The sequence below is a fragment of the Pinus tabuliformis genome, chromosome X (assembly GCF_031772625.1).
Source record: "Pinus tabuliformis cultivar Carrire ecotype Pingquan chromosome X, CPIR1, whole genome shotgun sequence".
In the NCBI taxonomy this organism is placed as follows: Eukaryota; Viridiplantae; Streptophyta; class Pinopsida; order Pinales; family Pinaceae; genus Pinus; species Pinus tabuliformis.
Window position 1 is genome coordinate 27,885,280 of NC_142308.1, and position 16,035 is coordinate 27,901,314.

Here is a 16,035-nt window from a genome sequence, read left to right on the forward strand (position 1 = left end):
TATTTATTTATTTATTATTATTTTTATTTTATTTTATATTTATTTATTTATTTTATTTTTATTTTTATTTTTTATTTTTATTTTTTATTTATTTATTTATTTTATTTTTATTTTTATTATTTTTATTTTATATTTTTATTTGTATTTATTTTATTCATTTATTTATTTATGTTATTGTTATTTATTTTGTTATTATTTTTATTATTATTTATTTATTTATTATTTTACTTATTTATTTATTTATTATTATTTTTATTATTTTTATTCATTTAGTTATTTTTATTCACATTTAACTCGTATTCACATTTATTTTACTCATAGAAGCGGTCCTTTGCAACCAATTTCCTTTAAAAATAATTAACCTATTATTTTTAACTATTTATTAATAAACTATTATCACTAATTTAAATTATTTATTGGTCTCCTATATAACTTATCTCCTTTTTTTATTATTAAAAATGTTTTGATCCCGGTCCATTAGTCAATATTAACGGTTGGTCAAACTAGCCGTTGGAGTCTCTGCTCGGTCTATTTAACATGCTAAGCTGGATCTGTTTCTTCAACTTGTCCTGACGATGAACCACACTAGTTGGTTCGAAACGCATCGACAAATGAGATTCCATGTGATTTTCGCCGAAATCTTTCTCTAACTTGATATGGATCACAGAAGCCTAAACTCTATTATATGTGGTCCCTCTTGCTTAGTCTGCACCTCTTGGCTCTGTTTGCTCCGATAGCTCCTCCGATGGCTCCTCTTGCTCCGATATATGTGGCTCCTTTGATCCTCTCGGCTCCAACATGCTCTGTCTCCTCTTCTTGAATATTGCCATATTGACATCAATGACAACCTAGGTCAACAATCTCCCCCTTTGTTATTGATGGCAATATTCTTCTTCTCTCCCCCTTTGACATCAATGGCAAAGGAGTGCTCTGGGACTCCCCCTATCAAACTGCTTCTGTTCTTCATGAATGGTAGATCTTCATGGGTCTGTGACTCCCCCTGTCATAGTGCTCTTCTTCTTCAAGATAGAAGGATTGATGCTTTATCATCTTCATGTCTCAGAACTGCTTTATCATGGCTTCAACAATGCTTCAGGATGCTCTACTTTAATGCTTTCATTCAGATTGCAAATGGCCATACACAGGTGTCCAAGTCCAGGCTTTCATGCTCAATCCATATTGATGTCTCCATAGGCAGAATTGAGAGACCTTCATAGTTCGAATCAAGAGAGAAACTGCTACTGAGATTGTCTTTCTTCAGATCTGAGTTTATTTGTGTCTTTGTGCTTCCCCTTAAGTTACTGCCATCTAGTATTCAATCATCATTGCATTTAGACAAAAATGTGAGGAGTTGTGCCTTGCTGTTGCTATATTCCTTAAGTGATCTGTATCAGTTTCAGTTATGCTTGACTACACAACATTCTCCTTCCTATGAGCCATCTTTTCCTTGCGTTCTTGTACATATCCAATCTGTGACTGCCTTTTGAATACAATTGCTGATCTGCATCCTTTTACAATGCTTCAGTTTGTTATATGCTGCTAGCTGCTCTATTTCAGATGTATCTGTTTGTTTGAAGACTGCCTCTATTAGTGTCCAGAATTTATCTGTTCTCACATTAAATTCCTGAGTTAGGACATAAACCTCTGTGATAACAACACCATGTTTGTTTGCCCTATTTTTTTAACAACAGTCCAAAGAATGGTTACAGGATCATATGCTTCAATGGAGTGCTTCTGAGACATGATAGGCTCCCCCTAACTGTATGCATCATCTCTTTTGGTAGAATCTTCTCATAAAATGCTTAGATTGGCTGGAGAGCTCAAGGAACTTTCGGACTGTATTTCCTTCCTTCTCCATACTTGTGTAACTTTCTTCTTTTGCATGGTTCTAGCTTGTGTAAGAGCCCATGTTAAGTTACAATCTCGTGCCATATGACCAATGTTATGACACTTGAGGCATTCTACATTGTACATGAATAAGAATTCATGATTTCTTCTTGCAAAATTGTTTCTTGGAGGTTGTCGGAGGCTATGACATCTATCTCTATGAGATGGTTGGGGACCATAACATCTATCTTTATGATATACTTTACAGTCTTTTGCCATATGACCAAAGTTTGAACACGAATAACAATAACCAAAAAATGAACTTTGGTACCTGGGAGATGGAGGTTTCTTTGATGTACTTCTGAAGCCTTGCTGCCTTGAGATCCTTTGATGATAACCATTGCCTCTCGCATCTTTGTCATCATCTATATTTCTTCTTGGAGCGGGTTTTCTTCTTAGAGCAGGATTTCTTCTTGGAGCAGGATTTGTTCTATTGTAGCCTTGATTTTTCTCCTTGCCTTTGCTGGAGCTGGAAGCATCACCATATCTTTCTGGCTTCTTCACATCTCTTTTGTTTAAAGCATGTTCATTCTTGTTTGAGGATTCACCTAAATATCCGAGACCTGATTTATCAGATGGACATCTGTGATAGTTGAGCATGTCATCCAAGGCCTGAGAGCTCTTCATGATTTTGTTCATCCCTTCAACCTTTTTCCTGAGGAGGACAATCTCTTCTTCCAATCTTTCACACTCATTATTATTCTTTGCAAGTTGTTCCTCAGTTTCTTCCTTGCTACGAGTAGCTTCAGCTGCTACTATTTTAAGGGAGATGATATCTGACTTCATTTTGAATATTTCTTCATTCTTTGCTTGACTGCTCTCCATTCTCTTCTCAACTCCTTGTGCCTGTTTCCTGGCTTCTTGTAATTGAGACTTAAGGGAGGAGACCTCTACCTTGTACTGACCAATCTCTTCTTCAAGTTTGTTCACACTCTTGTGCCTTTGTTCAAGTTGACTTGACAAGATATCTTCCTGCTTCTTTGCTTTATGATATTCCTTCTTAAGCTTGGCAAGCTCTTCATCCCTTTCTTGTACTTGAAGCTTGATGAGATCAACTTTCTTCCTTGTTTGATCTTGGTCACCAACTGGAGCTATCTTCTTAAGTGCCTCATTTTCTTTTTTCAAATTATTATTCTCTTCCATGACAGTCATAAGTTGAGCAAGGAGTTCTTCTACGAAGTCTTTTTCATTCTCTTCATCTTTTTGGTCTGCTACAGTCTTGATGTCATCATTCTTATTTTCAGCTTATATGATGGGTTCTGGATTTCCTTCTAGATTTCCATTATCTTCTTGATTGATGTTCATGGTCAATGCTCCTTTTGAGTGAAGGTCATGAAGTTTGTCCCATATACCCTTTGCTAATGAACATTTTCCTAGATTGTTCTTTACAGAATCAGGTAGCCCATTCAAGATTGCCTTTACTGCTTTTGCATTGTACTCCTTGGATTTTTCATCCATACTGCTATCATCAATCACAGATTTCCAGATTTCAAAGCCTTGAGTCTGTAAGAAATTCCTCATTCTTACTTCCCATATATTAAAGTTCCCATTGAGCCTTGGAGCCTCCTCAAATTCATTGTCTTCTATTTTAGTAGTAGAGGGAGACACATCCTTAGGAGGATTGGAGACTTTCTTCCTTGATCTCGCCATTTGTGTTCTAAGAGTCAACCTTCAAGCTGTTAAGCTTTGAATGAAGGAACCTGCTCTGATACCAATTGTTGGAAATACTGAGAGGGGGGGTGAATCAATATTTCTTTTTCCCACTATTGTTTTACCAGTTAAAACATATATATTCAGAACACAATATGAACAGCAAGAATAAATGCTTTTATTAATATAACTGTGCAGTAAAATAAATACAATATATAGATGGTCACAATCGGTTGCCAAGCTCCAACTTGGACTTTGGTGAGGCTCCAACCTCCAGAGCACCAACTCTATTTTCCCAAGACACCAATCTTGGACTTAAGAGCACCAACTCCCAAGGACTTCAATCCTTCCTGCTTTTGAGGCACTAACCCCAAGGACTCCAATCCAATTTCACTTTTGAGGCACCAACCTCAAGGACTCCCATCCTTCTCACTTTTAAGGCTCCAACCCCAAGGACTCCAATCCTTTTGCTCTCAGAACTCTTCTCTGCTGAGTTCTGTCTATTTACAACTTCATTGTAGTCTCCAAACTACAGTATCAATGACAACCATGTCTTCTTATGGATGAGTCTTCACAGCTCTGCACACTGCCCACGCATAGTCTCCAATAGCCTTTTCTGCTGCTGCTGCCTCTATAACCTCCGCTGCTTCTGCAGCCTCTACAGCCTCCGCTGCTTTTACTACCTCACACTCTGGTTCTTCACCCCCACAACAGCTCCAACAGTGTTCAACAGCCGCAGCAGTGTTCACTAGCAAATTCAAACAATGCTCCACCACCTCTGCTGCTTCTGCTACCTCATATTCTGGTTTGTTTGCAACAACCATCACCACACATGCAGTCCTCTGTTTACTGTTTTATGCATACCTGTCTTTGTCCATTCGTTTCCTCTTTCTCGCTGGCTCTTCGGCTTCCTTCTCGCCTGCTTCAGCTTCCTCACTTGTTGGCTTGTTTGTCACTGTAGCTTCCTCTGTCCATTCGTTTTCACAGGACACGTTGAATCAATGAGCAAGGATCGAGTCATCCGTAGAGAACACAAGTTCAAAAACTTGTAACAGCGCTGCTTTGCCAATAATTGTGGGCATACACAGGGATGGCATTTTTTAACGGACAGCCACGTCCTTATCATAATCATAATCGCCATGATTTGGTTTCTCAAGCTATCGGGACTGTTCCTTACAGTATTTTTGCCTCCATACTTAAGAATCGGAGCCACCCTTTTATCACCGCTTTTATGTCTATCGAAAGCTTTCCTTAGGCTATGTGCCTTCTATAAACCTTGGACTTACTTAGAATCAGAGCCACCTTTTTATCGGCGCTTTTAATCACCCATCGGAAGCCACCACCCGAGCCATTAATCAACCATCACACAGGCTTTATCAACCATCGCACAGGTTTTAATATATACCTTAACCCCGCGGCCATGTATCATATAATACACGGAAAACATTATAAACCCCCGCTCTAATTCAAATGCCGGACTTCAATTATTATGCACCTGCCTTTACAATTATCGGCGGGTCCGGATTTCGGCGGTCGCAATAACTCTTAAGCCCAGACCTCCGACGAGGTGCGGACCCGATATGGCTTTAGACTCCCTTTAATATTGTTTCAGGTCCGATGAACATCGGCATTCGTTGTAAACAATAGACCCATTCCTCCGATGTAACACGGACCCGATGCCTCCTTACATTTCTTCCTAAACTGAATTCGGATTTGTCATATCGGCGGATTCCTTATCGGCGAGTCTTGATGGGTTGCGGACCCGATCTCCTTTAGGCTGCTCCAAATATAATTTCGGCTCCAGATGATTTCGGCGATCGCTACCTCCGCTGCTCCGATGCGATACAAGAGTTCTGCGGACCCGATATGATTTTACACTTCACTTGATAAGGGACTCGGCTTCGGAAGTCGGAACTTTGCACTGCTGAAGGCCCTTTCCGGACCCGATCTACTTTATACTGGCTTCATAATATTTCGGCTCCGTTAATTCGGAGCTTTCACTTCGGCTGTTCTAAGGCCTCTCCTCCGATGCAATATTTGGTTTCCGGACCCGATATGGGTCTGGACCAAAATTAATATTCTTTCAACTCCGCCACTGTCCCACCTAAGGGGAAATATTTTGAATTCTCTGTGTAAACAGAGATATTCAATATAGCACTTGTAAAATGATTTAGGGAGTCTGTATACGCCGGGATAAAAAGGAAATGACTCCCAAGGCTTCAATCACATATCATGCAAAAAATAAGCGCTCCAACACTTTCAATACACAGTGGATTAAGCTATCTGATACATGCATAGATATATATTAGCAGAACACCATTAACTCCTATACACAGATGGAAAAGCTTTCAAGAACAATGCTTATGCTCAGTCCTCCTCTCGCTATAATTACAGAACACACACTTCTTCTTTTGTTTTGACATAAACAGGAAACTCTTCATATATTAACATAAAAGCACAAGTTACATTCGAGAGACTTGATACCAAATTGTTCAGCTACTTGCTCTCCGATGACTCCAATGGCCCTATTTGTTTGTAATATATATATGGCTCCTCTTGGCTCCTCTTGCTCCATCTGCTCCTCTCGGTCCATTTTCTCCATTTGCTCCATATATATTGCTCCTTGGCTCCTCTTGCTCCATCTGCTCCTCTCGGTCCATTCTGTTTGCTCCTGTAGCTCCTCCTCTTTGGCTCCGATATGACATATACATATGTGGTTCCTCTTGCTTAGTCTGCACCTCTTGGCTCTGTTTGCTCCGATAGCTCCTCCGATGGCTCCTCTTCCTCCGATATATGTGGCTCCTTTGATCCTCTCGGCTTCGACATGCTCTGTCTCCTCTTCTTGAATATTGCCATATTGACATCAATGACAACCTAGGTCAACAGATGGTACCTCTCCCAACAAGAGTACACTTCGTTCTATTTCCCATCGTAATCTGGAAGTCCATCTTCTCCTCCTTGTAGCTAGAGAAATATTCTCTAACCCCTATCATATGAGCTGATGCTCCACTGTCGATATACCAGACACCCTGTGAAGCAAACCCTGACAAGCTAGCAAATTCGTCCTCCAAACTCGAAGATAAATCTTAAGCCTCTTGAATGTCAATTTTGTCCGTGGTCATACTGAAGAATTTACTATGTGCTATTCCTCTTTCTATCCGTCGTTGATTTTGTAACTCCAAACTGTTCCAAAAGCCCTCTGCGTACAACCAAGGAATCTGCTCAACGAAAATCTGAGCTGCTGTTGCTCCCTTTGACTGCTGGAATCACTAATTTGGGCAACTTGACTTTTATGCAATCCTGCAACTGAAAATCGAATTTCTACCCCAACCATTCAGCTTGCTTGTCTAAGCACTGACTTGCCCCTAAGAATTTCGGCCTGCTGCTCCCTTTGAGCAGCGAAATGCTTCTGAGCTTCCCGGCTGATCACAACTGCTCTAATACCATGTGAAAATTTCATCTATTGCAGTAACTGGAAATTATTCTCCTAATTGTTAATTTAATTTAACAATTTATTTGCACATACAAACAACGAATAATTCTCTACTGCAATTTTCTCCATAAAAATGCCATGGAAAATAAAATACTGGAAACTAAGAAATTTTTGTCCACACACAAAAATTTAACACTGTTATTTTTGGACAATTGACCTTGGAAATACCCAACTTGGGAAAATCGGTGCAGTAATAGATGGGGGTTTTATTATTATTTTTCAACAACAATTCTGAGTACAATAATTTAGATGCTCTACTGGCAATCTAATCTGAAGGAAAATACTGACAAAATTATTGTGACAATTTTCCCTGACCCCACAGCTAATTTCTGTCCCTGAAACTGCCTCCCTAGCCACACGCTGATACTTATGCGTCAACCCTTGCATAGTGCTTACACAAAACCTCTAGGAATTTCATCCTACCTCTCACTCCTCTTCTCAGAACTAGAATACTTCCTTCGGAAATGCTGCTGACCTCCTCTACCACCTGCTACTCACCCTCTGGCTCTATCTTCTCTGCTGAGTCTCTGCTACTGAGAAAATCGAATTGCCTAGGCAACTGAGTATCTGCTCTGGTGTAATCTCCATCACCACATCGATCCCTTCTTATATCTACCTGTTGGGACTCTAATGGCCAAGATTAAATCTTAATCGATAGCGCAGATCATCTCTGGATCGATTCGTGTGAGTTTCTAGAGAATTCTTACCTTGACTTAATTAATTCTGATTAATTAACCAGTTTTCCTAAGTTTAGACTTAGGAAACATTAAAATATAAGCTAATAATCTAAACAAGTCATCTCTAGGTGGAAAGTCCAGAAACGATTTCTGGGTTTTGGAGATCTCATGTATTCTAGCCTCTCCACCCAATCTCGTGGTTAGAACACATCCGATGCTACAGAAACTAACAATAGATGCTTCCCTAATTGCCGAATGATACTTTGCCCAACTCCACCAATGTTTCTAGGAATAGACCTTGCGATAAACCACAATTCATGCAAATTCCCAGGTGAGAGCCACTGGCAATTTGGGCTTCGAAAGCTCGCCCAGTCTGGAGGATGCCTTCTTGAAAGGGACATGGGTACCCATATGAAAGTCCCCTAGTAGTAGCCCTTCTACCCAAGAGTTGCAACACTTGACTAGGAGATTGATGAGGACCACCAAGGTGAAACAAGGCAAAAGGCAATGGAACAAAGTAGCACAAGTTCATTACTGAGTAACACAATGCAATGGAACAAAGTAGCTCTCAAGCTTGAGTTTGAAGGCTGAGTATGTTGTGAACATCGGCATCAGGATAAAATCAGCAAGGGTGCGGAAAACAAAAAAATCGTGAAAATCAGGAAAATATCGGTAAAAATCGGCAAACATCGGCTAGGCCAAAAAATTGTGATTTCAAGATAAAATCGGGCTGTTATCGAGATGTTTGCAACACAACTTTGAACTGCTTTGCTAATTATGTTATCTCATCTTTCTCTTCTCTATGGGTAAGCCCTTGTGCAGAATAGGTTGGGTGTGTTGATATGTTATAAGATTCATGGTGCCTGTTGCTTCATGTTGAAATCAACAGTTATGTATCAGAGCTTAGTCAATTTTAATTTTTTGTTCTTGTTTTTTCAATAGAAAAAAAATAAGGGGCACTTGAAATATATCCCTCTTTCTCTGACATTAAATCAGATTAAAGCAGTTGGAATTTTCCTTTGTTTTTTCTCTTGATCATTTTCTTTATGCATTTTTATCAGAGATCTAGTGACTTGCATTTATCATTTGTGTTCTTAGATGAGCTTTCAAATAAGATTTTAAACCTTCTGGGATAGAGCACAAACATTTGTGAAGTGCCATCAGATTTTCCTGATCTTTTCTTTTTGCATTTTCATCAGAGGATCTACTGATTTGCTTTTACAGTGTGTTCTTTAATTGAGACTTTGAATGATATTTTAAACTTCCTGGAATAGATCACAAACATTTAAATTGCCATCTTTTTTTTCACGTCCCTTTTCAACTAATTATGGTGCTCATGCATGCAAGCTTGAGTGTATTTTTAGATTTGCAGATATGAGTGTCTTTACAAATGCTGGTTTTGGTTAGTTTAGTGATATCAAGCGATTTGATAATTACTCTTGGAAATTTTATTTGCATTCCCTTCTATCAATCCTGATTACTTTGTTTATAATCCATGTGTGAGATGGTACCTATTTTAGGTTATAGCATGTCTTTTGCAAGTTGTGTGGTGTGCTTGGTTATTTGGAGGGAGCATTTGCAATACCTTATTCCAAGTGTAAGATACTGTGTTTCAGAAGAATTTGTGGTTAACAGGACCTATAGTGTTACCTCAAAACGCGATGCTGAATCATACTAGTATTCTGGGTAGACACTATGACAGATGGTTACTGAGAGTCCAATCTATTAAATTATCTTCTGCAGCAAGCATCAAATACAGAGGCATTTATCGAAGTGACAAAAGAAGGATAATTACTAATGCTACATCAAAGCCTGTCAATACTGATTCATATGCCGCTGATTCTTTGCCTATCAATGACAAACGTACCTTTGAGACGTTATGGGATGTTTTCAATGCATTTTACCGTTTTTCACGGCCTCACACAGTGATAGGCACAGTAAGTTTAAAATGGTCTCTTTTCCATATAATTTTTTTTAACTTATTACCAATCAGGTCTTCTTTAGTGCATGATTCTGATTGGTGCTGACTTAGTGGACATTTATAAGGGGTTGTACTGTTTGATAGATATTCTAGCTGTTTGTCAGCTTTTGAAATCTAAGTTCAGCCTTGATCAAAACTTTTCATGGTCTATTTTAATAATGAAATTGTTGAGGTCATAATATTGACTCCGACTGCTATTGTATCAATTGCTTTGATTTTTCAGGTAATAGGAATAATTTCTGTTTCTCTTCTGGCTGTTCAAAGTATGCTAGATCTTTCTCCAACATTTTTCATTGGACTTTTGAAGGTAGGATGCTGCACTGTTTCATGTGTAAAGAATGTGCAGTTTATGAGCTCAATCTTGCAATTTGTTATATATTATGGCTATAATCTTGGGCTGTGGTGTATCCTATGTAGGCCCTAATACCAGCTCTCTTTATGAATATTTATGTCGTGGGTTTGAATCAAATATCTGACATTGCAATAGACAAGGTAAATATTTTGTTGCTTTCATTCACACTACCTTGCTGATCTAATTCATTTGTTGATTTTGAACTAATTATTTTTTATCACTTGCAATGATACAAACTTAAGTTTTTTATGTAGGTCTTATTATACCTCAGAATTTCACATATTTTATTACTACTGTGCAGGTCAACAAGCCATATCTTCCGCTTGCTTCTGGTGAATTTTCTATTGGAGCTGCTGTGGTGCTTGTGACAGCCTTTGCTTTCATGGTATGCAGCCCAGAGTTATTATATCCATGCCTTTGTATCTTTGTGAGCTGAGATAGGGCAATGAATTGAACTTTTTATCTTACTATCTATCAGTAAACAAGTGATTATCTCCATTGTTTCCTTTTTGTAAAAGTAAAAACCAACCATTAGAATGGTATAAGTTCTTGTAGCTTATTTGTAGTTCAGAAGAATGTCTTTGGTGTATGACTATGACCTAATCGATCACTTACAGTAAATTGATGGCTGGATATCAAAATATTTGTCACTTAACGTCCATGTATGCATATCATGGCTGTGTGGTTCATGTATAAGAAAATAGGTTTGCAGCCCTCAAAAATTATAAAAAAGGGGGAAATTGAGGATTGAAAACAGATATAGATTCCTGAAAGTAATATGTTTTTGGTTATAATTCTTGTAGCTTATTTGTAGTGCAGAAAAATCCCTTTGGTGTATGACCTAATAGATCATGTACAGTAATATGTCTTTTGTCATAATTCTTGTAGCTTATCTGTAGTCCAGAAAATCCCTTTGGTGTATATGACGTAATAGATCATGTACAGTAAATCGATGCCTGGACAACAAAAAATTTATCACTTAAAGTCCATGTATTCATATGATGGCTTTGTGGTTTATGTATGAGAAAATAGTCTTGCAGCCCTCAAAAATTATAACGAGGGGGGAATTGAGGATTGAAAACAGATATATGTTTCTGAAAGTAATGTGTTCTTTGTTGCTAATTTTATCCACTTCTTCTTCATGACCATTCGTAATGACTTGGGAAAGAGAACCATATAATCATAATCGAAGAAAGTTATGTTTTGGATATATGTTATGTATAAAAATGTATAAAAATCAAATATATATTAATTATGATTAATTTATGAAGAAGTGACATGAACAAAAGATCATGACCCTCATGTAAAGGCACCAAGGCTATATTTAAGCTAGGGGCCGTCATTGTAAACATCATCATTCGATTTCTCATATAATTGTTGGAAATCTGGAGATGCGGGCTGAATTAGTATTTCTTAGCAATTAACACTTTAAGTCTTTTTTAGAGTGTTATTTAATCTCCAATTATTATTATTATTGTTCTTTTCAGATAATCATAAACATATAACAACAGTAGACAACACCATACAACAATGTAGAAGATAAAACAATAGGCACAAAGATTTTTAGATGGAAAACCCCCTCCAGATTAAAAACCACCGAATGCTTCTTAGTAATTGTCTTTTTCTCTCTTCAAAAGAAAAATTAATTACATCAAGATTTCAACTACAATTGAGGGAAGCATCAACCTCCTAATTCACAGGGTACAACTTGTAGGACACTACTACACCCTAATACCTGCTTCAACAAGAAGGACACTCCAATGCCCTGTGAGTTAGGCCACAACCTGACGAGTGCCTCAACACTCTGTTTACTAGCTGTTCTCGAAAGGATGCCTCGTTGTCCTGTAATTTATCAGCCACAACTGAAAGGACGCCATAGTGCCCATACAGGCCACGACCTGCCCTAACACCACCCTGCCACCCTAAAGAGTTCTCAGGCCACAACCTGAAGGTGTCTCCAATCACCTGCTTTACACCACCCTCCCACCCTAATCAATAGCCGGACCACGTTTCACAATTTTCAGACTAGATCCCCCGTGCTTTGAATCAGTAGAAGAATGTTGTAAAGAAGACACTGATATAACCTGTCAAATCCTGGTAGCCACTGACTACACTGCACAATACTGTCCAAACTGATCATTGTACAAAGCTGCTCATCAAAGTTTCACTGTTGACGCTGTCAAGTCAACTAACCGCTGCACAAGCTGACGACTGTACAGCCTGTTATCATTGGTCATTACCACTGCTCAACTGCACATCACTGTCACTGCTCAAATGGACATGAATAGATGAGCATTCACGGGCTCACACACTGGCTAGCAACGACATGTCACTGCACTGCTCACAAATGAATACGCATTGTTGACCACTGGAGTGGCACCTAATGATTATATGAAGACTCCATGCCCAAGGATGTACCAAAGGACACTTGTACCATTAGATATCATCAGTCAACAGAGTTTTTAAACTCTACTTCTATTTCTCATCATCTTTCTTGTACCTAGATTCCACACCCCGCGGGGAATTGTAATAAGTGATACTAGTAATGATGACTTTTGAGTCTGTAACAAGCATAGGATGTTGGGACTCGATCAACAAACGATTATATATTGGAGTGTTTTTTCATCTGGTTAATTATCCCTTCTTTTTTAGAGGTGGATAATTTTCTAGGTTTTTTCACTCACTTTTAATCCCAAAGCCGGGGTGACAGTTTGAAGGTTGAGCCCCTAACACATCTTAATGTCTAGAGTTGATGCATATTACCATACTAGATCACACAAAAAATTTCGTGGAATTTGGTTAGGTCTAGGTAGTCATTTCTTAATTTTTTAGATTTTCTACACTGTGGAAATTGCAATAAAAATATATTTGTAATATAATAAGTGACGTCTAGAGAAGTTGTATGGGGTATGAGTAATAGAATTTGCACCTCTCACTGTCAACTTTCTACTATGACATACTTTGAGGGGTTAAAAATGTGTTTTGAACCCTCAAAACCCACTTTTCCTAAGTTTAGTGGGAAATCTGGAAATTAATTATGCAAAAAATTAAATAAATGGAGAAAAATAAATATCCACACATGCTAAATGTTGTGGAAATGAGGTGGAAAATTATGGAGGATTTAAAGTGAAGTCCCAAGGTGATGTGGACTCCTAAAATCAAGGAAAGGACATGTGCTCAAATAAAATCAAATTTCTGGCATTAAATGAGAAAGCTGCTTAATTGGAAATTGGAGTTTGTGAAGTTAATGCACATTTGGGAGGATTTGGGAGAATATTTGGTGGAGATTTTTGTGGAAAATTGTCCCCACATGGGTTACCCATCGACACTTGTCATCCCATAATAAAATTCGAATTTGGCACATAAGGGCAGAAGAAAATGATGTCCACTTGCCAGAAATTGATTTTTACACTTGGCACTGGAGCTCCATTCAACAAATTCGAATGTTTCTTTGGGATTGTCACTTCATGCCATTTGTTTAATCACTCCACATTGGGATTGGCTCCCAACTCTCTTTATAATAGAGCCATGTGCTCTCATATTGTATCAATTGTCTACTAGCTCTTGTGCTTGCGGAAGCGCTGTTACTTTATACACTTTTCAAGAATATCAATAAAAAGACTTTGGGGGTCCATTCATGGGTATTCTCCCTTTGGAGCATGGTGCATTGTGAGCTATTGGTATAATCTTTGTATGCTTTGGATTATTTCATTTTCCATATATTCTTATAAACTTGCTAGTGCAAAGCTATCTTGTATTAGCATTTGATTTGAAAGTAGACTCTAGAGTTTGAAAGTTCTAGTTTATTTTCAAAGGAATTTCTAGAAGTTTCAATTCATTGTTTGCTTATCTAATCTATATGGAATTTTTTGTTGGATTAATCATGAAAAGTCTTTGAGAGACCAACCGACTCTTGGAGCACCATTCAAAGGAACTTTCATTTGTTATTTGGATACACTTAGTTTATCTTACGAAAAGTGTCTTGCATAAATTCGTTTGGGCATAGTTTGTATACAAGCCATTATTTTAAAAATTTTAAATCTTTGACATAATGCTTCATTGATTCATATTAGTTGTTTGAGAGCTTTTCTAAACTAAACCAAGCGACGGGTTTCACTCCCATCACTTGATTTGGTTTCTTGTATATTATTTGTATTTGTATTTAATTGTTTTCATATTCTCTCTACAATAATTGGTTTCTTGATCTTACAACCCATAGGTAAAGTGTTAGTGACACAAGCATCAAGGAAGGATGACACAAACTCTAACACTTTTCCTTATAGGACCTCTCTATCCTTTCAAATTTGATATTTTTGAGGAGGCTGCGGATAAAGAGGAGGGCTGCTATTTGGCAAGGCCGTGGGTTTTTGAGGAGGATTGACTCCTTGTTTTGTGCAACATTTCATTCCCCTTTGGAGGCCAAGCCTTGGGGCACCAAGAGACACTTAACTTCTTCAATCTTGAGCGTTTTCTCATCATACTTACTTCATTTTTTGAATTTGAGTTTCAAGAAGGAAATATAGAGCTTGAGAAACCCCATTAATTGTAAAGACTCCTCTTGAAGATTTATTTGAGACCTCTTCAAGGTTTCTCATCTCGTAACATCTAATAAAATCTTAGTTTTTCTTGTGGGAGCTTGAGTTTTCACCCAAGGCATCATTTTCTTCTTTTTGGCAAAAGGAGGAACATGTGGGTGATTTGATTTTGAGCTGGTTTTATAAGTTTTTCATCTTGCATGCCTTAAAATTAACACAAATTACCTTCACAAGCTAATTTTCTGAATTTGTTTTTTGTTACTTGTTTTCATGCTTTGCCATTTCAAGTTTAGTTTTTTAAGTACAATTCTAAATCTTACTTTTGGAAGCAATTTATTTTATGTAAGACATCTAATTTCAAGTAGAAAAGTTTAACCATTTGCTTCATGTTGGCCTCACAATAGGCTCATTGTTTACATGCTCTTTTATTCAAGTTATTTGCTCATTTTGCAAGCACATAAATTTCAAGCTTCATTGCTTTAGTTGGTTATTTGTTTATCATTTTCCAAAACAATTATTTTGAGTAACTTACAATCTTATATGTTCATGAAGCTTATGTAGCTTGCATTATCTTGAGCAACTATCCAAATTATCTTTTTGAGCACCTTTCCATTTTCTTGAAGCAAAGCATTTAGTAATCTTATTTAATTCATGTGCAAGCTAATTTCCTTTTCCAATTGAGTTTACATTTTGCAATTTGCTTTGAGCACTATTTCCATTATATTGAATGCATTACAAATCTCTATTTGGAAAACTTATTTGCATACCATATTAGGCATTTTGGTATTGTTGCATCCTCACTAAAATTAACCTCCAAGCATAGGCTTGGTTGATAGAAGGTATAGGGAAAAAGACTTTCTTGGAAAGTTCTTCCATTTGGTACGAAGTAAGGTAAAAACGCGTGACCTTGCAGTTATGAAGGTAGCTTGTTCCCTTATAGGAACGAAGGCACATGCTGACTCGTAAGACTCAGCGGATGGGTATTGTTAATGACACCTCTGTGCCCTCGCCCCCTCTTTCTTACAATCACCCCAATTTTTACCCTCTGGTAAGAGTTCAAGAGGAGGACTTCTCACTTAGATTAGACATTTAGATTAAAAATAACCAAGACTAATTGCATTCAAATCTAGTATAGGTACATCTCATGCTAATACATCTTGTGATTTCACTTGCAATTGTCCATTTTACTTGTCATTATTGAATATTTTATGTTGGCAAACATTGTTTCATTTTCCTTTTGCAAGTAGAACACTAATTGCGTTTCCTTTTGCAAAATATCTCTATATGTTTTGATTTAGGCTTTGATTATATTTTGAAAGCATTTTATTTCTTGTATCAATTATCGTGCTAACATCTCTGTTTCCATTTTAGGATTGCTTTGCTTTCATTATTGGAAGCATTCTACTTTTGTTTTGAGCAAACGTATCTTTCATTTCTATTGAGCAATTTATCTTAAGGCA

The 16,035-nt window shown here is 37.5% G+C and overlaps 1 protein-coding gene across 2 annotated transcripts in view; it reads left to right on the forward strand.

Moving 5' to 3' along the window:
* Window positions 1–16,035, forward strand: part of LOC149138156 (homogentisate phytyltransferase 1, chloroplastic-like) — a 259,467-nt gene that overhangs the window by 130,751 nt on the left and 112,681 nt on the right. Inside the window, exons 2-5 of one of the 2 annotated variants that reach the window (XM_089446351.1) lie at window positions 9,343–9,644; window positions 9,912–9,995; window positions 10,106–10,180; window positions 10,342–10,425. In XM_089446351.1, coding sequence (XP_089302477.1) covers window positions 9,343–9,644; window positions 9,912–9,995; window positions 10,106–10,180; window positions 10,342–10,425 — 545 coding nt within the window. The remainder of the gene's footprint in view (window positions 1–9,342; window positions 9,645–9,911; window positions 9,996–10,105; window positions 10,181–10,341; window positions 10,426–16,035) is intronic. The other variant, XM_089446352.1, reaches the window with a different exon arrangement.